We start from the raw sequence: 22,242 nt of genomic DNA, 5'->3' as shown, positions 1-22,242 counted from the left end.
TGTGTGTGTGTGTGTGTGTGTGTGTGTGAGAGAGAGAGAGAGAGAGAGAGAGAGAGAGAGAGAGAGAGAGAGAGAGAGAGAGAGAAGGGGGGGGGGCAGGAGGGGGGGGGGGATATGGGAGAGATGGCTAGGGGGAGATACTAGCTTCTGGAGTGTGGTTGTTGATTGTTGTGTGTGAAGAGAAAGGTTAAGGTGAGCTAAGTCATGCACATTGGAAGTTTTTAACATCTTTACTTCCATTACTGAAGATTGTATTTAGGTAGCCATAGTTTAGCAGTGTTTGAGATCATCAAATGGAGGATTGTATTTAGAACCTTTGGTCCACAGGTGTGATGACCAGTGCCGCAACCGAGGTGCTAGGAGAAAAATAGACATTCAGTGTGTTTCGCCAGTGTATCATTTGGTGTGTCATTCATTTGGATATCTGTCTATGCTGTCCGACATGAAGGATTTGAACTGACCACAAGTGCATTTCGAAGCAGTACTATTCACATTCTAATTGTTAACTTTACAAGATTCCACTTATTTTTCAACAGTAACTCTTTATGGTACAACAGATCATATGGGCATTACCTGTAGTTCACGTATTTGCATTCTGTACTGTGACACCCACAATTATATAATCATCATAGCATTGTGTTTCAGTAAACAATGGAACTCCCTGGGATTTACACTATGAAAGTATGTATTGGGCAAGATGTAACACAGAATGAGATTTTTAGCAAGATTGAAAGTGGGTCAGCTTGTCTTTTCACAGGTGCAATAAAATTTTAGTTTTGGTATATTATAAAAGTCATTTACTGAAAATATGGTAATGGAAAGGTATAGTAGAATGTAAACAATTTAGGAGTAAAAGTTGTATGATGCACAGTTTTCAGTCTTGTCTATTGGGCTGTCAACAACTCAGTGTTCTGCTGTCTGATGAGATTATATACTGAAAGTATGTTTTTGTAATGTATTCTTATAATATACTGCTCAACATAAGAAGAAAGAAATGGAAATTAGAGCATTTTCTGTGCAGTGATAGGGGAAGAATTGTTGATTATCATTTGTGTTCTCAAAGCTGGTGCATGTTAGGAATCACTGCAAAAGCAGAGTCCACTTATGAAGAGATCTGATTGAACTTATCATGGATTCAATTTATATCTACTCTTTTTCATGCTGCATAAAATGACAATACCCTTACTCTCCAAAAGTATTGGCCAAATTGAAATTGGTATCTGCAAACCTAAAAATACATGTCAATACATGTCAATCAATGCCTGCAAAGAGTTTGCATATTATGTCTGAATTGATACAAATTTTTTGAAGTGTTCACGAAACTGTGTAACTCTACAGTGACCAATGCTAGAAGTATCAGCCTCCACACTAGCTATAGAAAAATGATAGTATTAACTATAACTTTGTGTATAGCCTCCAGGCCATCCAAGAACAACTTTTAGTTTTTCCACTCAGTTGCACAGCAGTTGAAGCCTTTATTGCATTGCATCAGCAGTTTAGAGATTCCAGTATTGAATCTGGTGGTTTGGTCATAGAACAACTACCACATACCTGATTTCAGAGGAGAATGTCTGGCCACCCATGAATTTCAGTGGACTGAACACGTAATCAGAAGTGTCAAGATCTGAATTATGTGGTATTTCCTCTGGATCCTTCCCAAATGACTACAGTTCTATTTGCCAAGTGAGACTAGACAGTGTCAAAACGAAAAACTGCAACTACTTTGAGAATTATGCTTAACTGTTTCTTAGTGAGAAGTTACAGAAATGTGAGTGTGAAGCATTGGTGGTAACAGGTTTTGGTGTGTAATTGAGTGAGGAAGGTCCTCATAAGTCCCAAAATACTGTAAAAACAGCATCCTAATGGATGGCATATGGTGGAATCTCTTTACAGGTGACTTAAGATGTTCACACACCATGCTCTTCTGTTTGAATTCTGGTGTGAAATTCAAGACTCTCAGTTCAGACTCTATCATCGAAAAACTTTTCACTGTCAGAGTAATCTTGTAAATGTAGTAGTGATGATGTGATTCTATTGACCTTATAATTATAATAACCTGTCAATTATAATCACCCTTTTGCATATCTTCCAGCATTTTAGTCACATAAAATCTTCCATTATACCCATGAAATGCGAACTCCCAGAGAAATGATCACAGATAAAAAATTTAAATCCTCTTCCATAAATGTATCCACAATGGTATGTCAGATGCCAGGTCATGCTGACTGCTCACTCTCATTCAAGTATCCTCAGCCATTAGTATAACACCACCTCATTCCTCTCAACGCAAGATATTTGTCTTGTCTCAGAATTTCAGCCACAATTTGCTGTGAGCCTTTATTGGCGTTCAAGTTTTCCTCTGTTACTTTCTGCATGTACAATATTAACATGTTGAGTAAATCATCTGTATTGGCCAACAGACAATGGCACCATGCTATGAGGAAACAAAGCTTTACTTCCATGTTATCCTAGTCATAACTTGTGGCACTGCATCTGTATCCAATTACTTAATCACTTGTATGATAATACGGATGCAAATAAATAGAGAAAATAACTTTTCCTTGCTAATTGTGGTGTTAACTAATTGGTTTACCATATCCTGCTTCTTCTTTGCAAAGTTTTCTTTTTATTCCATAATTCCTATGCACGCAAATTTATCTAAGCATCATTTTATCGCCATGATTTATGCTGCCAATTTTTAGTGGGAAATCTACTGTATTACTCAGATGTTTTATTTGACCTGTTTCCAGTTTTTTTCATAAACAAATTCACAATGTGTGACAATTTGCTTAAAAAGAACAATTATTCTCATTTGCTTCAGATCCACAAATGATCTCCAAGTCATACAATTGATGCCTCCTACAGCCTTCATGTTATGTTAGACCAAGAGAATATAGTATCTTCTTGCTATGTACAAGATCACACCACAGTCTATAGAAATTAACAATGTAGTCAAGTAGCCAATAAAATTTGACTGTTTTGAGTGCATACCACACCAGGTTATTAAATGATTAATTGCATGACATTCTGTCTTTCAGGGACATTCATATTCTTGGTTTGGATGGGAAAGACAAGAGTCTGAAGCAGATATTAATGAGGTTACCGATGACTGGGTATGTGTCTTTAGCATAAATCTCAATTTAGTGTGTTTTACTTATTTTTTAGTTTCAAAGACGATGGGCCAATGAATGGAAACCAAAGAAATAACTGATCTTAAAACTTATTTTTTATTTTTTAACACTCTTCTAAACAGAGAAAGGGTTCATACACTTCATTACTTTAAAGTAGGTTAAAAGTTAAAAATGCATGCCTAAAAATTATGGTAATCGGCATACAACCATACTTATTTTAATCATTCAGCATGTTTAGGCATTTTTCTTACTTTGGAATTATAGATATATTGTTCATGTGCAGTGTGATGTCCATTGTTGGGTCAACAAATAGTTGCTGTGTGTCAGGCATAAAGAAAGTTGAGGGTAATAATTGTATACACATGTGGGAAATGAGTGTACATCATCACACACCAGAAATCAACTGAAAATGCTGAATATACAGTACATTATTTCACATAAAAAATATCACTCTATGGCAAGCAGTGACCTTTCCCTTAGCAGATGTTTTTAAAAATTTGTCCACATTTGAACTGTTCAGGTTTCAGGCATTAAAACATTGCATTCAGACAACCTAGAAAAGGATTAGAATTCTGGATTTAGCATTGTGAAGAAAGATAGTTGATTAAAAAACCAGTGATTCAACACTTTATTTCATTGGTCTCCACGATGTTAAAATTGTTGGGAGTTGGTCTTCAACTGGACAGTAAGCAAGAAAAGGCTTGCAGAAAATGCTTTGGCTGAATATTCATTTCTGTAACAATCATATCAAAACTGCTTATTTTTCCAACTTGGATGCCCAATATTAATTTGTTAACAATATTCCTGGATAATGAATTACTATAGATGGATGAAATACTATGTTCATTAATTTGTGACTTTTCAAATTATTTTTATTTGTAAGGATACACAAAAGACAAGGCATTTTTTTCACTTCTAACCATTACTCTTCAAGATATGAAGAACTGACTTGTTCCAATTTCAAAGTCAACTGTAGTTGCTGTTTTATACGTCAAAAAATTAACTGATAGTGAGATTTTTTATGATATTCAATTCTTATATCCAGTGATACAACTTGGAAACTTGCACTATACACTGGTGTGTGAAATGTGAGTGTGCCTTTGAGATAACAAGAGGAGATTTACTACCTTTTGTAATGGCAGAAATGAATGACTGCCACTATGTAGCTATGTAGAGCGGAACTGTCGCTTCAGTAGATTTTTGACTAACTGTCTGTGACAGGAGATATTTATAATGTAAATTTGTTTTACTATACTCTTCAAATTAAATTATCTCCCTTTTGAAAGAAAGGGAGCTCACGAGGGGAATGTGATACTATTTTGAAGTTGTTATCCTCCACGTTGGTAAGTTATTTTGGGTATATTTCAACATGAGATAACCAAATCATACTTTCAGAATAACCTTTCTTTTTAAAATACAGATTGTAGGTGAATCAATTTAGTTAGCATCGTATTAAGAACTCAGATTCTCTGTTCTTTAGATCAGAAGACAGCATCTGAATGCACTTGTAGACAGAAGCTGTAGTTCTCTTTTTACACACTAAGGGTTGTAAGAGTGCACTGGACTTGAATAACCATCATAGTTCTGTGAAGGTACATTAACCCACTCCATAATACATATCCTGTTACAGCAAAGTGTGGTAAGATATCCTGAAGATTCAGTCTGTTTCTGTTGCCAATAATCCCTCACCATAAGTGTATTCAGTCTAACTTTTCAATAGGAAGAATTTCCATCAGATAACAACTGGGATGAGTGTACCAATGGAGCAGCAGAACAGAAAAGACTAAGTGAAGAAATGTTTGCAGAAGGAAGGAAGTGGAAGTGGCAAGCACAGCAGAAAACTGAGAAAGAGGTAGAAAGGAATAGCAAGAATATACAAGAGTGCTGTTAACTTGGAAGTTTAGTATGACACTAGGATAGTGCACGGAGGACACATGAAGCTAAAAACATAAAAAATGAAGTGGAAAAGTAAACTTCTAAAATTTTAATAGGACCCTCGTAGTTTATATTCGAAAATTGCTGCATACAGCCACCTGTGTGTTGCAGATAGAAGTAAACCTGCTTTCTCATTGCTGTTTGGTCAAGCACACTGTCTCTCCACTTCGGAGTTTTAGAATGGTACACTGAAAGTTCTTGAAGGGCAATTTCAAGCTTAGTCTAGGATTGCCAGCAAGGGAAGTTGCTCACCAAATTGGCATTTTGAATGTTCAGCTGCTATTGTGAGACACAGAACATTAACACTGCCTTGTAGTGGTTGCCCATGTTCAGTGACACAAATTAATGGTCACTCCCTGCAAATTATGGGTCATAAATATCTTGAGGATGATGGTACAAACTGTGTGCTGCCTTCTTGCAGGGATCAGAGAGGGGTATTTCTACCTAGACAGTATGCAACCGCCTCCACTTAATAAATTTTGCGTGTATGCACTGATTATGAACAACAGTACAAAACCTCCAGCAGCTTGGTGTGTGAAGAAATTGGGCAAGGGAACACCTGCAATGGAAGCTGAATCAATGGTGCTGGGTTCTTGCTATGGACAAGTTGAGTTGATCTGATGGCTCAAGATCATCCTATACATTCATAGAGATGTCTACACTCTGATTAAAATTACTTTGTGATTGAGATATCAGTGAGTTGAGTGGTAGCGGTCAGCCACCGTCCAGTCGTAGTTCTTTCTTGAGTGCTACACTCTCTCTGTGTTGTCTGTTTTGTAGATATGTGCAACACCTTATGAAGTGTGTCTGGGTGCCCCCACCATTGCAATCTGTCAGTCACAAAGTAATTTTTTATTGGAGTATAAATACCAATACATATCTCAAGCATGGAGGCCCATATGTTCAAAAAGGAGGTGGGTCTGCTGTGTTTTAAGCAAATGTCATGTAGAAATGTTACAAGCCTATTATTACTGTTGAGGGTAATTTGGGCTGTACAATCACAATTTTTGTGATGGGTTCATCTTTCAAGTCAGTAATGCACAAGTGCAATGTGCACACATCGTCAACACTATTCTTCAGGAGACAATGAACTAAATGGCATTGCCTATGGTATCTGATGTCGTGGTCCATACTGAGCATACTAAGGACCTGTTGGAAACTTGAAGTATGACATTGCAGAAACTCCCCTCACACACTGGACGACCTAAGAAAGCTTACTGTTGAAAAGTGCAACATTGCTTGTGTGGCGTTGTCTTGACCACCTTGTGTGTCACATGCTAAGGAAGATCCAAGCACGTTACAGTGCAAGGGTTGACACAGTACTCTGTTGAATGTTACCCAGCAGTGGATTTTGACATCACATATGTGCAAAAATGTACACTTCTGTGCAAACTGTCTTTGATTTCGTTATTGTTTCGTTTTTATTTTACAGTAACGATGTTTATGTTATAAAACTTATTCTTTTAGCTCCAAGCAACGTGTAGTTGCAGATTTGCAAGCGGTGCAAAACTTTTTCTGATCCATTTATATTATAGTTAAAATTAAGTGGACTAATAGATAAAAATGGCACTGCTAAAATGGGAAAATAAAATGATGACAGAATGAAAAAATAGTAAAACTTAAGAGCTGAAGAGAGACATAAGAATATGCAGAGAACAATAGTCAGTGAAGATACACATAAAGTTGATTATGGGAAAAGGGCGATACCAATTCGTGATTTAGATGATCTGGTGTTGTAGATCAAATTCAGATGGATTGAGGCAACTGTAAAAATCAGAGCTATGGTAAAGTACAGTGTACTTAACAAGTGGGTGTGCAACTTTCCTGTTAGTTATACTTTTGTTTAGCTACAGAAAATTCACATACTTTTAACAAATGTTTTTGTGTAGACTGCACCGAACTAAGAGTAAATATAACTTGTGAAATACAATATAATGGAAAGTAATCTAACAGAGCAACATGTAATAACCACATATGTAGGAGACAGAATGTTGTACACTAAGGTGTAGTAGATAGTGTAATTCACCTTATTTCCAGGGCAGGAAAAAGAGAGAGTGCCTGATAGGCAGACTACATTGTGCTAAAATGAAGTTGCAGATCTTGTATAATGACTTTTCTCTTATCCTGGAATTTTAGAAACCCAGTTTCTTCCAGTGTGGCACTGTTGATACTGTTAATGATTAATAAAAACCACCCCATCTTTGTTATTACACATTTATTGTGCTGTCTCCTGTACTAAAACTTTAGTTTCAGACTTTTGAAAACTGAAACATCAGTTATTTTTAGTTATTCATAAATGAGGTAAACTGGCTTGAGAAGAAAATGTCATCATAAACATTTTTTTTTCCACCTTGTAAACTGCGTCTTCCATATGGGATGGACCCACCAATGATTTAATGTAGAAACTAAAGTGCAGTGTGATTTGTAATTTTTTGCACTTACTAAGTGTTCCAAGAGCCAGAAGTCATGTTACGTGCAACAGAAAATCTGAGGATCAACCACTGGCACAGGCCCTCAGGAATAATACAGTAATAATCAAACAATAAAAAGTCCAGGATGGAATAATGACAGTATTATTAAAAGGGTAGACACTGAGTCGCAGACAGGCACAACAGAAAGACTTCTCAGACACACATGATCACTGTCTCCAGCTTTATGTGTGTGTGAGTTGTGCTCATGTGAATGTGTGTGTATTACACTTCAGGAGGAGGCCTTTTGGCTGAAAGTTTATGTGTATAGCTGTCTTCTTGTTGTGCCTGTCTGCAAGTCAACACCTCCTCTATATGGTGAGTAGCAGTCTGTCTTTCCAATAATACTGTCGTAATGCAGTGATAAACATACCAAATTTGTTTTTAATCTGTGTCCACTTACATTGGCATCTAGTCTGTGTATTGAAGTTTTATGTGATATAAATTTTTAAACTGTCACATCAGAAACGTAACATCTTTAAAAGAGAAACTTATGTTATTTAAAATCAAAATATGAATTTGTAATGTACATCTACTACACTTGATGGGAATGTTTTTTCAAGAGTATGGGTCGATATTGAGATGGTACTGACCAGATGTTTGTCATATATTTTCAATACTTGCATGTTAAATTGCATATTAGCCTTGTGACAGAAACACCCTGTTGCATTGATGATGTCAATACTTGGCATATGTACCTCTTTGTTGTGGATACTCTGTTGGCGAGAATGTTGTAGACAACTCTGTAAATTTACACACATTTTATATTCATATATATTTCTCAGATGCAAGTTTGTGTTACTTTGTTCCAGGAAACTGATTGTCCACCAGAAATACGGAACCCAGATGCTAACATTGAGAGAGATCTCCAAGAAACTGTAATTTCAGATGAATACATTGTGAGTATTGTTATAACTTAAATGCTGTTTTATATAGAAAGGGCTCGCATTTGACTATTTGCGTCTTAACTTGGATAGCTTATACTAGATTCATTAGCCTATCTCATTTAAGTAAAAAACATTTAAATGTAAGATTTATGTTAAAGACTCATACACAATCATTAGTATCGCTGTTTATATTACCTTCAGACTGTTGTCTTTCCCATCCACACCAAGCACACAGAAGTCCCTGAAATACAGAAATTCATGCACTTAATCATTTAATGACTTGCTCTGGTTTGTTAATAAACAGTTGAATTTTATTACATCACGAGCAAACCCGGCCATGCTTCGTAATTGATAAATATGTATGGTAAATCAATATACATCCTAAACTACTTCCCAGTACAATTTGAAGTAAATCGGTGAAGTATTTTTCAAGGTATTTGCTAAGAACTTTTCCCAGATGATGATGATGATGATGGTGATGAGCACCCATACAAATTCCCAATCTGTACACATTTCAGTCTTGCCACTTTCACGAATGTTGATGAAATTATGAGGACAACACAAACACTAGGTCCCCGAGTGCAGAAAAATCCCCAACCCGGCCGGGAATCGAACCTGGGACCCCATGATCCAGAGGCATCAGCGCTAGCCACTAGATCATGAGCTGTGGACAACCTTTCCCATTTATATAGTATACACATACTTATATACCATACATATTGTAAATTGTGTAGCTTGTATCCGTCCAAACAGTTATTAGAGTATAATGAAAAAATTTAAAGTAAATTGGTCAAAAACTTTTTGAGATGTTTGGTAACAACTTTAAAATGCGACTTGTCTTTATATAATAGTGAATAGATAGATGTGATATATAGATCTGAAAGCACACCCATTTCATGTACTATCCATTAATATGTAAGAGAGGAGACATCACTGACATACATGAATTATTTATATATATTGTTGAATTTTCGGATCTGTATTGCACCCAGTACTGTACATGTTTCCTTACCTATCCAGGAAAATGGAAGTCTCTCACACTAACACTTTCTAATGATGCTATTTTTATTGTGATGATGGTGGCATCAAGTGTTCTGTCTGTGGCCAATTTTTGCTTCAATGAAGGCCTTCTTGAGTGTGTTGGTCTGCTTCGTATATTCTGCATTCATACCTCATATGCTATTTTGCCTCGAAGGTAGCAGAATTCCTTTATTTATTTATTTATTTATTTATATTTTTTTGCTTTGTGGACCTCAGTTTTAATGTTCAGTTTATCTCAATCTTGATTCTGCTGCTCCTCATTAATTTCATATTTCTTCACTTTAGTCTCAATAAATAATAAGTGCTCATAATGCGAAGAGCCTTATGAGCACTTATTCTATTCAGCAGGCCCTGTAAGTCTTCCCTAGTTTCACTGACAATAGCAATTTCATCAGGAAATTTGTCATTGACATCCTTTCACCCTGAATTTTAGTCTCACAGTTAGACCTTTCTTTTATTTCCATTATTATTTTTTAAATGTATAGATTGAACAGTCGGGATGAACAATAAAACCTTCTGGGTTTAGAAGCTGTGTCATTTTGAATAAAACAATCAAGCTTTTGACATCTGTCTACTCCATCATCAGGAGTTGAAATCACAGACTGCCGGTACTGGCATGGTGTTCTGCTTTATATAGATTTAATGGAGCATCTGAACCTTCCATAGTGCCAAAGTGGCGCACACACAGAAGGCACATGGGACCAAGTAACTTCACATGGTGCAAGCGGCTGGGGCCACATTTGAAACAGCTGCTCCCACATCCCTACAGGCGTCAGTCCTACATCTTTGCTTCTGCTCAATGTCCAAAGACTCTGAGAACGCAGTGGGAGTGACCGACTGCATCCCTGTGTTACATGCTTTTTAATCTGCACTTTATTCTCGACCTTTCATCCATACTGTTCCGTCTTGGCTCCTGTACATATTGTATACTACTTGTCTTTATCTACAACTTACACCTGTTTTTCTGATAATTTCAAATCCTGTGCACCATTTTACATTGACAAACACTTTTTCTAGCTAAACATATCCTATGAAAGTAACTTGGTTTTCTTATGTCCTGCTTCCATTATCAAGCACAATATAAGAACAGCCTCACTGGTGTTTTTGTGTTTCACAATGGGGAACTTCCATTCTTCTGTGTATTATTCTTTTCAGCATCCTGAGTGAACAATTTGCTAAGCTGATTGTGGAATAGTTCTCACACAGTTCCACCCTCACTGTCTTCACATTTGTGTGTATGGTATTTTTGTGAAGGTCTCAATTCTCATATATACCACACACTAACCTTAATAGTTGTTTGGTTATCATTTCCCGTAGTGATTTTAAAATCAGTGAAAGGATGTTATCTATACATTCTACCTTTTTGATCTCAAGTTTTCCAAAGCTCTGTCCAACTGTGGCTCCAATACTGGCTTTCCAAGTCAACTCCCATTTCTTCTTCGATCACATTAGCCTATAGTTCCTCCCTCTTGCAGAGAACTTCAGTGTTCTCTTTTCACCTGTCCATTCTCTCCTCTGCATTTATTCATGGACTACCACTTGTTAGAATTCTTCAAATTGTTCGTGCACCTTATATTGATTACATTCCTGAGTGACACAATGATGATCCAAGCATTATGATGACTGCACACCATGAGACGGAATACCTCCTGGTGGTATTGTGGGCACATATGGGGTAAGGTAAGTATATGAGTCAGAGTTCACCACGGCATGCAGAACATCGCATGTGTGGTCTGGGGCTCAGTTTGTCTGCCACTACTCAGTATTCCTCCGCTTCATTAGGTTCATCTTGGCTATGCTCTGCCTTTCTTGGAACTACTTGGTACAGCATGACAAATAATTTAGCTGTGCGATATGACACTGCTTCTTCTGGCATTTAGTGCAGCATTTTTAATTTAACACCACTTTCTTCATTTTGGCAGACTCATAGTGGTATCACGGTTTATCCCTAGCTATTTTCTCATGGTGTTTAGGGAGATCAAAGATCCAGTGGCTGTTGCTAAAAAAAGAGGCTGTCTAGTGATCTGCTGCCACAAGTTTTTAAAAATAAATGGGAATCAGAGTCTTCGAAAAGAAGATTCAGAATTCTCAATCTCTATTAGGAACTCACATAATCTACAGTACTGGAAATATACTATGGAATGGTATTGCAGCAGCGTGCACAAAGGATTAGTTGATGATGGAAGAGCAAAAAATTACAATGAACACTTTGTGATAAATTAGAAAGCATGGAGCTCATGTTGATATTGGTGGTACGGTAGTAGATTTTCTTGTGTCATGTGCATTATTACATCATCAGTTCCAATAGTGTTTGATCGAACTGAGCAAAAAGCACTGAGGCATTGTGTATGAGGGCTATCTGGAAAGTAACAGACTTTTAGTCTATTGCAGCAGTGGTAGCATGTTGCCTGTTACTCTGCCACTTTGTTTTCTGTGGCTTGTTAAAATGTGCATTGCAATAGAAAATCTCACCATTTGTGAGGTGTGTTATGTGATTAGGATTTTGTTGGCAAAAAACTGCAAACCAACTGAAATTTATCATGATTTCTATGATGTGCATGGGAAAGGAATAATGAGTGAAAGCCTAGTGAGGCAATGGTGCACTGATTTTAAAAATTGCTGTACCAATTTTCACGATCAGGACCGCAGTGGTAGGCCTAGCTTTGTGACTGACAAACTGCTGATGAAAAGCAATGATAAAATTTGTGAAAATTGTCGTTTCATGATTATGGAACTTCCACAATATTTTCCCCCAATTTCATGGAGTTTGATGCATGAAACTGTGATGAAGAAGCTTGATAACCACAAATTTTGTGCTAGGTGGGTTCTCATTATCCCAACGAAAGATGACAAAAATACAGAGACTGGCTACATCACAGATTTCCTGTGCAGATTACGAGAAAAGTTCTAACAAAGTTATCGATTGTATGGTAATTGGGTTGAGACTTGGGTGAAGCATGCCATTTGTGAAACAAAAAGACAGTCAGTGGAATGGGGACCCACAAATTTTTCCGAGAAACCAAGGAAGTATTTGCAAATACTGTCAGCAAGACAGCTCATGGATACTCTGTTTTGGGACTCAAAGGGAGTGATTCTTGTTGATTTCCTTGAATTTGGCACAACAGTTAACTCATAGAGGTATTGTCTAAGACTGACAGAGTTAATGCGGGCAATACAAAACACATTTCAGGGAAAACTTAGCACAAAAGTTTTATTTTCTCTTGACAATGCACATCCACATAGGGCCAGTCCAATTGTACCTGAGAGGTCCTACAGAGTTTTGGACAGGAGATTTGTGATCATCCACCATACAGCCTGGATTTGGTGCCGAGCGAGTATCACCTCTTCTCAGCAGTGAAGACATGGCTCGCTACACGAAGCTTTGATACTGACTCCGAACTGCAAGCCAGTATGAATGAGAGGTTGCAATTGCAGGCAGCAGATTTCTACAGAGATGTTATTGAAAAATATGTGCTGTGGTATGACAAGTGCCTCAATTTGAATGGCAATCATGCAGAAAAACAGTGTAAAAGTTTACCTTTAAAATTTATATAATAAAATTTGTTTATTTCATACTGTTAACTTTATGTTTGAAAATGTCTGTTACTTTCTGGGCAGCCTTCGTATTATTATGTTGGTTAAGTCGAAGAGCATGCCCGGAACAATTGAAAGCATTGGTGCAACAACATTTTTATGACATTTATCAAATTAAAAAGATGGGCATGTCTCACTCATGTATCAAACAACTTAATTTTTTTGAATATGTCAAAAAAATGTAACTAAAGAGACAACTGTAAGCAATTTACAGTTTACTGAATGAGAAGAGAAAGCTGAGAATAAAAAAAGGGTACTCTGATAAATGTCAAAGGTGTGGGGGGTTAATAAGTTCATTGTGGTGTGTGTAGCATCTGTAACAATTCTGTCACAGACCACCTTATTATAAAAATCCATGTCTGAGGCTGCCACATACTTTTTAGTGAGCTTCATGACATCTTTGGACCTCTGTTTTACCTTTTCAGGCATATACTGACCTCAATTTATTTTCTGTATGGGAGCCAATATTACGAACAAACAGAGGGTGTAGCTGTGGACAGCACTCTGTCTACAGTGGTTGCCAATATGTTTAGGGAGAGATTTGAAGAGGAGGCATTAGAGATGGCTAGATACAAACTTAAGTTCATCATAGAACTGGAAAAGGGTGGCAAGTTGCTGTTCCTGGATGCACATGTCAAAAGGAGAGAGTGTCGCTCATTTGGCCGCATTGTGTATTGAAAACCAACGCACAGTTATTTATACCTGTGAGCCAGCAGCACTCATGACCCAGTGCAGAAAAACGAGATTCTGAAGACATTGGTCCACAGGGCATACACCTTGTCAGGCCCAGATAGTTTTCAAGTAGAAATAGAGCATCTATGATCAGTGTTACGCAAGAATGGAGACATGACCAAACATATTCGGAAGGCCCTTCAACCAGCCACTCTGCCACACAATCTAGAAGAAGAGCAAGATGAGACAAAGGCTGGCCCACCTGTCCTATGCGGGATCTATTTGTGCCCCAGCAGGATTCTCAGCAAGCACAATACCATGTGTGTTCTGTCCAGCTACCACAATAAGAGGGCTACTTGGAAATGTGCAAGATGACCTGGGACTACAAAAACCAAAAATTTATAATGCACCATGCAAATGTGGTATGTCATACATTGGCTAAACAACTAAGACCATGGACATTATATACAAAGAACATCAGTGACACATTCGACTAAGATAGGCACCTAAATCAGCCATTGCCAGGCACTGCCTGGAACTCAATCCTAATATGAACTATACTGAAACAAGGGTTCTGACACAGACCCCCAGATGGTGGGGCAAGGTTATAAGAGAGTGATGGTGATGGACAACCACATGAATCGGGACACTGGGTACCGACTCAGCAGAGCCTGGGATCCTGCACTGGAGTTGCTGAAAACACGATGGGAGCAGCAGTAGAACTCTACAAAAAGCAGAACTGAGGGTGTGGACATGGGAAACGAACCCCACATAGAGCATCAGGTGCACTGAACCATAGATGGAATGTCACAGGGTGCTCCTAATGGGAGGAAACCATGAAGGGAACACCTAGAACTGCACCGGACTGAAAATGGAATGCCAATGCACAGACAGGTGCATGGGACTGAAGGCAAAACACCAGTGCTTGCCCTGGCATACTGAACCGAAGAGGAAACACCTAAGAAAGTTTATAGCAGGAGCACACAGCAGAGAGAAAACCTGAAACTGCAGTGGATCAAAAACGGAATTCCAGCCCACAGACAGGTGTTCCAGACCAAAGAGGAAATTCCTAAGAATACTGCTAGCAGGACAGAAAGCCTGGAACCTTTGATGGAGGGGCAAGAGCATAGATGCAAGTATTGGACCTGTTCCACTCAGTGAACAATCTCAGCTAGCAGGTGATGAAGATTTCGTGTCAGGTTGTTGAAGTATTGTGCAAGAACGACACTGATATCCAGCAGAATACATGAGACCTCAAAATGTAATCCTTATATTTCTCATATTTAATTGGCAGAGGCACTTAATAAAGTTTTTTACTGGGAAATCTGACTGAAGTTGAGGCTTTTTGAGTGATGAAGTCATGATAAATAAGTTGTGATAATGGTGCATGACAATAAACTACATGGTTGTATGCAGTGAAGTACTCAAAGAACCTGTACTTTAAAACAGTAAACTTCTCATTATCAGCACTCATAATGTTAGCTGCAAACAGATTTCTTGGGTGGAACAATAAGTCTAAAAATTGATCTTATGTAACATCTATCACAGTGAATTTCTTGGATGTATTTCACATACCAATATGTGACTACTGTTTGCTGCAATGACAAAGCAAGCCCTGGACATGTCTCGTTCTTATCCCAAACACCAACCATCGACAAGTCCATACCTTATGTTCTTCTGAAATGGTCCCATGAACAGGTCTCATTCATGCACCATTCAATAGAGCAATTTTCAAACTATGCAATGTTAGTAAAATTTCATTTTGGCCAAAAGTGGACATATCTGTTTGTTGTACCAATGTCTTCAATTTTTCTATTAAAGGCATGCTATTGTTGAATTTCTGAAGGAAAAGTGAAAGCAGGAACCTAAATTAGAAAATCCAGAATTGATTGCAGACTTCACATTTTTGGTGGAATTGACTGCACAGTTGAATGCCCTTAGTAAGACCATGCAAGGTGAGAACCAACTTATTTATGGTTTGTTGAATTTTTGTGCTGGGAGAGCTCCCCAGAGTCATGTACCAGAGTTACCTGTGGTACCTCAAGTACTGTACTTACCTGTGACTCCTGTCTTTTCTGCAGAAAGTGTGGGATTTGACATGGCTCATCCACCTGATGACTGGGAGTAATGTGTTTGTTTTACTTCTAGGCATCCTCTACAAGTAGACTGAGACCAGGGAGGACTTGTAGTGTGATACTGATCCCCCTAACTAGCAAGTTCGAGCTGCTGTCTTTCACTGAAACTGAACTATTGGGACTCGCGTCACCTGTCTTGGAAAAACCTACTCTGTTCTGTGTCAAGAGCTCCTATCAACCACCAGACTCAACTCTTGATGTAACTGAAAACTTTAGAGAGAACCTCAATTCACTTGTGCATAAGTTCCCCAATCATAGAGTACTGATCAGTGGAGACTTTTGTCATGCAACAAACAAATGGAAAAATTAGTTTTGTTAGTGGTGGGCATGACAAGACATCAGGCAGATAATTCGGAACCCCCGTCATCATGCAAATATAAGAGTTGATCAACACGTTTCCGTTGGAAGGCTGTACAGTCCAGAATTGGTACGCCAATCCGGCAAAATAGCCGTGAGCATTGAGGCATATGCCACCAAGAGATCAGTTTGAAGATATCTGCTTGGTAAAACACCGTGTCCTGCTGCGTGAAGAATTCCATAACTGCATGCTGCACATCCTCATCTGACAGGAAACATTGATCCTTTGAGGCCTTTTTTAAGGGACAGAAGTTATGTTAATCATATGGGGCATATGCTTGAGTGTCTCCCACTTTAGTTGACATGACTTCTGCATTATGACATCAGTATTTGTCCTTCGGCAGTAAAGAAAAGAGTAACTACTTGTATTACACGTGACATACCGAACGTTTTGGATCGAGGTAGTCAAATAGATGCAGTATTTTTGGATTTTTCAGAAAGCATTTGGCTCAGTCCCACATCTACACTTATAATTGAAAGTTCAATCAGATGGGGTATCATGTAAAATTTGTGACTTGATTGAGAAATTTTTAGTAGAGAGGATGCAGCAAGTTATCTTGGATGGAGAGTCATCGGCGTAGAGCTAACTTAGGGTTTGCCTCAAGGAAATGTGTTGAGACCATTGCTGTTCATGTTGTGTATTAGTGATCTTCTGGGCAATATTAATAGTAACCTCAGACTTTTCTATCTATAGTGAAGTACTGTCTGAAATAATCTACACAAATATTCAGTCATATCGTGATAAAATTTCAAATTGGAAGGTGTTTCCAAATTTCCATAATGAGATTGCAAATGTGATATCAATTTTATTTCAATGATGAACCTAATTAAGTAGCAAATATGTGGCAATCTGTTTGATGAAAATCTGCAAAATTGTCTGTATCTGTCTGTCTGTGTACTGATAGTTTTTTTATAGATATTAATTTTATTATGTCTGCAGCAAGTAGTAGTGAAAACTGGTATTGTTTGTGATCTGTGTTGTTGTGAAATATTAAATGTGCAACGAAACTGCATATAAGCAATTCAATGTTCCTTGCACCACTGCACTTTCATTTCATTAACAATTTCCCCCTCTTCCCACTCACACAGCATGGTGTGGTGGTGGGGGAAGTGTGCAGTCAGGCAAGAGAGATCTACACATGAGCGAGAGCTCTGCACAGGTTCTTGCCTATCCCAGTATAAGCAGAGCAGAGATAATGGGGAATCATTCCAGCACTGATACAGGCCACTTCTTTACACATTGTTTCTTCCTGATGAGTCCCTTAAATTTCAACCTACCCTCCGTCAACACTAAATTGTGGTGTGTGTCTATATGTGCTTCTGGCCATGCCTTACAGGCCAATATCTGATTATGAAATCTCTCTCTTACCATGATTTAATCAAGCTGGTATCTTTTTGTAACTTGAGGCTTTTCCCAAGTATACCTCCTCCTCATGTGATTTTTTATCAGTATATCCACTATTACTAGCTGAAAGGTATTGCAGAACTCTATAGGTTTTTGTCTTCTCTCATATTGCTGACTCTGTATACTGTTGGTGTAGGTTTACTGTTGATTTGGTTGAGAGAAACACTGTTTTTGAACTATTCACAGTAAATCACTGCCTGTCCAACTGCCCCATTAGTAACAAATCCTATTCTTTGTTCTACCATTTTCTGTTGCTGGTGATGTTACCCTGTTTTAGGCTGACCATACATCTTATCTTTTTTCCATTTCACTGATCCCCATTATATATAGAGTTAACCATAGTGTTTCCTTCTCAGATTTTGTAGCTTCCCTATCACATTGAGATCTCTTGGCATACAGTGCTCTAACTTGTAGAATGTTGCCATTCCATTGTGTATTCAATCTTACTCTCGTGCTTATCTCCCCCTTGGTAGTATCCTACTGTAGTTCTGAATGGGGAACTAATTGAATATCTTTTACCTGTGGAGAGATCATCAAGACACTTTTAATTACAGGCCACACATCCTGTGGACACACATTTTATATCTTGTATGTAATGGTTTCCATTGCCACCTGTACCCTAATACCATCGATGTTTTGCTGATAACTCCTCCTTTTGTGGAACTTTCCTACACTTAAGTGCAAAAGAGTCTCCTGAACCTCCAACCACTGTACCATCCTTTCTGACAAGGCTGTTGACAGAATGATGGTGACCCTTGCACTGGAGTTCATCTGCTGCCATTGCTGCAGATTTTTAATGCATAATTTAAGCAGTGGTCTGTAATCAAATGCAAGACCCAGGAAATTGTGAGCAGTGGTCAGTGACACCACCCCTAGACCATGGCGATCATTTACATGAATATTGAGAACAGAAGTTAAATCAGTCCCGTACTAAATTATAATCTAAATCTATATCTGCTCCTGGATATGCTGTATAATTCAGTATCTAATTTCAGGATCTCTTCTGAACATGATGTAACCCAGCTTTAATCTTCCTGTCTCTCTTGGTGTTTCCCAAGTATACAACCTCCCTTGTGATTTTTGAGCAGAGTATTCACAATTACTAGTTAACTTTTATTGCAAAACTCAATAGTCTCCCTCATTCTCACTACCGAGCCCATATTCTGCCATAACTCTTTCTTCTACTCTTTCCCCCAGAATAGCACTCCACTCCCTTATGGTTATTAGATTTTCATCTCCGTTTACATACTGAATTACCTGTTCAGTATCTTGAATACTTCTCTTCATCTTCTGCTTGTGATGTCGGCGTGTATGTCTTGACTATTGTTGTTGGTGTTGGTTTGGTATTAGTTATGATGATAAGTACCCTATCACTGAATGTTCCCAGTAATTCATTGTCTGCCCTATTTTCGTGCTCATAACAAATCCTATTCGCATTATACCATTTTTTCCTACTGTTGATGTGACCCTGTGTTTGTCTGACCAGAAATCATTATCTTCTTTACATGTTGCTTCACAAAACCACACTATATATAGATTGAGACTACATGTTTCCCTTTTATCACACTGAGACTTCTTGACATCCCATGCTCCAAATTATAGAATGTTCCCCTTTAATTCGTTATTCTGCTTCTTCTAATGGCCACCTCCATTTTGGCAGTCCTTTCACAGAGATCTGAATGGGGAACTAATTCGAGAATCTTTTTCCATTGGAGAGATAATCAAGACACTTTTGTATTAGAGGTTTCATGTCCTGTGGATACACCTTATGTGTCTTTAATGCAGTGGTTTCTGTTGCCTTATGCACCCTTGCACCATTGATCAATTCTGATTCCTCTACCTTTTAAGAACAGTTTCCCACTCCAAGAGCAAGAGGGTGCCCAGGACTTCTCTGCCCCTCTGCCCTATTTGACAAAACCATTAACAGAATGAGGGAGATTTCTTATGCTGGAAGTCTTCAAACGTCATTTCAGATAATTTTTATTCAACATTTAAGTATTGGCTAGCTTCGAACCTGGGCCATTGATGTTCTGATTACTAGTCAGAGATGCTACCACGAGACCATACATCTATCAATAGAAGGAATACTTTTTGTTGTAACACAGCAGTGTGGGTGAAGTCTCAGTCATTGCTTGCAGTAAATGACATTGCTTGTGAACAGAGGGATAATCAAGAAAACCATAGAAGCCTTGAAGTAGAAGGAAGTGATCAAAGGAGAATTGCAGTTAATAAATGCTTCATAGTGCAAGAGGAACTCCAACATCTGGTAACTCTGGATTTGTCATGACTGTAGAAAGAATCAGATGTGTCACTGGCCAGGTTCCTATTATTCTGTTAGACACAATGTGAGCCACTGTAACAAATGACGATTTGGGAAGCACATTTTGCAGTTACTTTTGGGTCATCTGGTACCAACTCCACTTGCAACAGTGTCATTCCACCAAACTGAACTCAGCTCCTTGCAGTAGTTCCCAAAGTAGAAAATGGGAATTGGTGGATAATAATCTGCAGTGAATACCTCACTCACTATGCAGCAACCAAAGCTCTGCCAACTACCAAATTTCCAGAAACTGAAAGGTTTGTCATAAAAGACATCATTTTGAAGAGCAGAGCATCCCATGTTATGCTTTCTGATCGTGGAAAAGTTTTCCAATTGTGACTAGTCTCAGAGATAATTTCGTATTGTGGTGTCTTCCACACAGTGACAACTGTCTATCACCCACAAGTGGCCACAGAGAATGCCGTAATAAGATGTTGGTAAATATGTTCTTGATGTGCATTGATACTGAATAGAGAGGTTGGATACAGTACTGTCCATCATGACATTGACATGTAACCTAGAGAAGCAAGTAACTACGTGCTTTCCACAATTCTTTTGCTCCACAATCGTCAGGCTGAAATGACAATTGGTGAAGGATACACTGTCCTCATTTCAGCTCGACAGTCCTCAGGATAACTACATGATGTGCCTCATCAACTGCAGCAAAGAAGCAAGATAGGTACTTACCTTGCATACAGGCCCTGGAAGGTGAGGAAAAGGACTAACATTGCTGTAATGCCAAGGACAGGCAAGTAAGGTACAGTTTGTCAGACATAACAGATGAAGGCGAGGGTTAATACCCTTTATCATGCAGACAAACACACAGAGACTTTGTTTATGACCTTTGTATGAGGCCCGACTATAACCTTGAGGCACAGTTTGATGGTTGGAGGCTTCTTACTCAAGAAAACTTCAGGTCCACTTGATGATCATGAGGCTTTGATGGTAGTAGCAACTGCCTATGTTTATCGTAGTGAAGAGGAAGTAACAACACAACGAGACAGAGAGAGGGTCCACCAATGCTGCCACACAGAGGCCCAGTGGCAAGATCTAGATACTGTGTGATGTAGCCATCTCCAGTGAGAACTTCTGAAACAAAGGGTCACCGTTTCTCCAGGAGAGGGAGCAATGACAGAGCTCTGTAACATACAACATTGTGTAGCAGTTAGCATCACTGGCTGGTATGGTGTGAGTTGGCAGACCAAACCTGACCACCAGCCATTATTTGAATTTAGTATTTATCATTTCTAGTTTTCAGAATTTCTTATGTTTGCATATTCTGAAATATGCAATGTTTTTGTATATAGCAACACTTTCTGTCAAAGACTTAGCTCCATTCCATCTCTACATTGGTGTACATAATAAACATGCTTTCAGTGCAGAGTGTTGTTCATCACTGACTACATTGCTTTTGCATTTTGACTTGATTGTGGTTTCGATGCACCAATAATGTCACCACCGAGTTTCTTAATGTAAGGCACTGAGCAGAATGATTGAAGACCCTTGAAGAACGTACCTTATTTAAAGGATCGGAAGCCAGTAGAAAAAATTCAAATGATAATGGTTTGTTGTGATGGAAGTAAAGGCTGGTTGTAATTAAGGACCTGCAGAAGACAAATAATGAATAGATCATTGAAAGGAACACACATTTTAATTCTCACATGAGAGGATACCATTCATTAATTGCATACCATATTTACAATCATCTGCTTCAACAGTCTGGAACTGCACTAGAGGTACTATTTCACAATTTATAGAAAAGCATTTTCATTTCCCAGTCAGGTGTATAAATTATATTTATTCAGCCACTTTTGGTTGTTTCAACCATCATCAACTGGAGGAAGAAAACATATTTCTCATAGAAGATGCTTTCATATACCACATGTAGCATTGGAAAATGTAAAATGCAGCATAATCAGATTCTTACTAACTCTTAAAAAACTTAGATAAATTACACACACATTCGTGACTGTCTACATTGGCTCAAAAGTGAAAGTATAATTATAAAAACCCTTCATTTGTGCAGGTCAGAGAATGTATCAGGCAGGAAATCTTAAGAGTTCATTTAAAAAATTCAAGTGATGTGTAATATAAATTTTTTTGTGAAAATTTACTAACAGCAAGTTCAGAGTTAAATAACAAAATATTAATGCATTAAGGCAAATAAAAGAAAGAGTTCTTAAAAATGAATTTTACATAATTGGGTAGAAATTACTAGAAGCTCATTTCAGAGATATCCTAGTTATCTGTCTGTGTCTTTTTGTTAGCAAGTTTATGCTGAGTTTGTAATGAAGATG

General features: G+C 38.1%; 1 protein-coding gene across 1 annotated transcript in view; it reads left to right on the top strand.

Annotated features, from left to right (window-relative positions):
- The window catches only part of LOC126470462 (microtubule-associated protein futsch-like), a 525,429-nt gene that overhangs the window by 355,190 nt on the left and 147,997 nt on the right, over positions 1-22,242 (top strand). The window contains exons 26-27 of the mRNA XM_050098320.1: positions 3,039-3,113; positions 8,347-8,433. Of these exons, the coding sequence (XP_049954277.1) occupies positions 3,039-3,113; positions 8,347-8,433 (162 nt within the window). The remainder of the gene's footprint in view (positions 1-3,038; positions 3,114-8,346; positions 8,434-22,242) is intronic.

This window comes from Schistocerca serialis, chromosome 3 (assembly GCF_023864345.2).
Source record: "Schistocerca serialis cubense isolate TAMUIC-IGC-003099 chromosome 3, iqSchSeri2.2, whole genome shotgun sequence".
Lineage (NCBI taxonomy): Eukaryota > Metazoa > Arthropoda > Insecta > Orthoptera > Acrididae > Schistocerca > Schistocerca serialis.
This window is presented reverse-complemented; position numbering and strand designations above follow the sequence as displayed.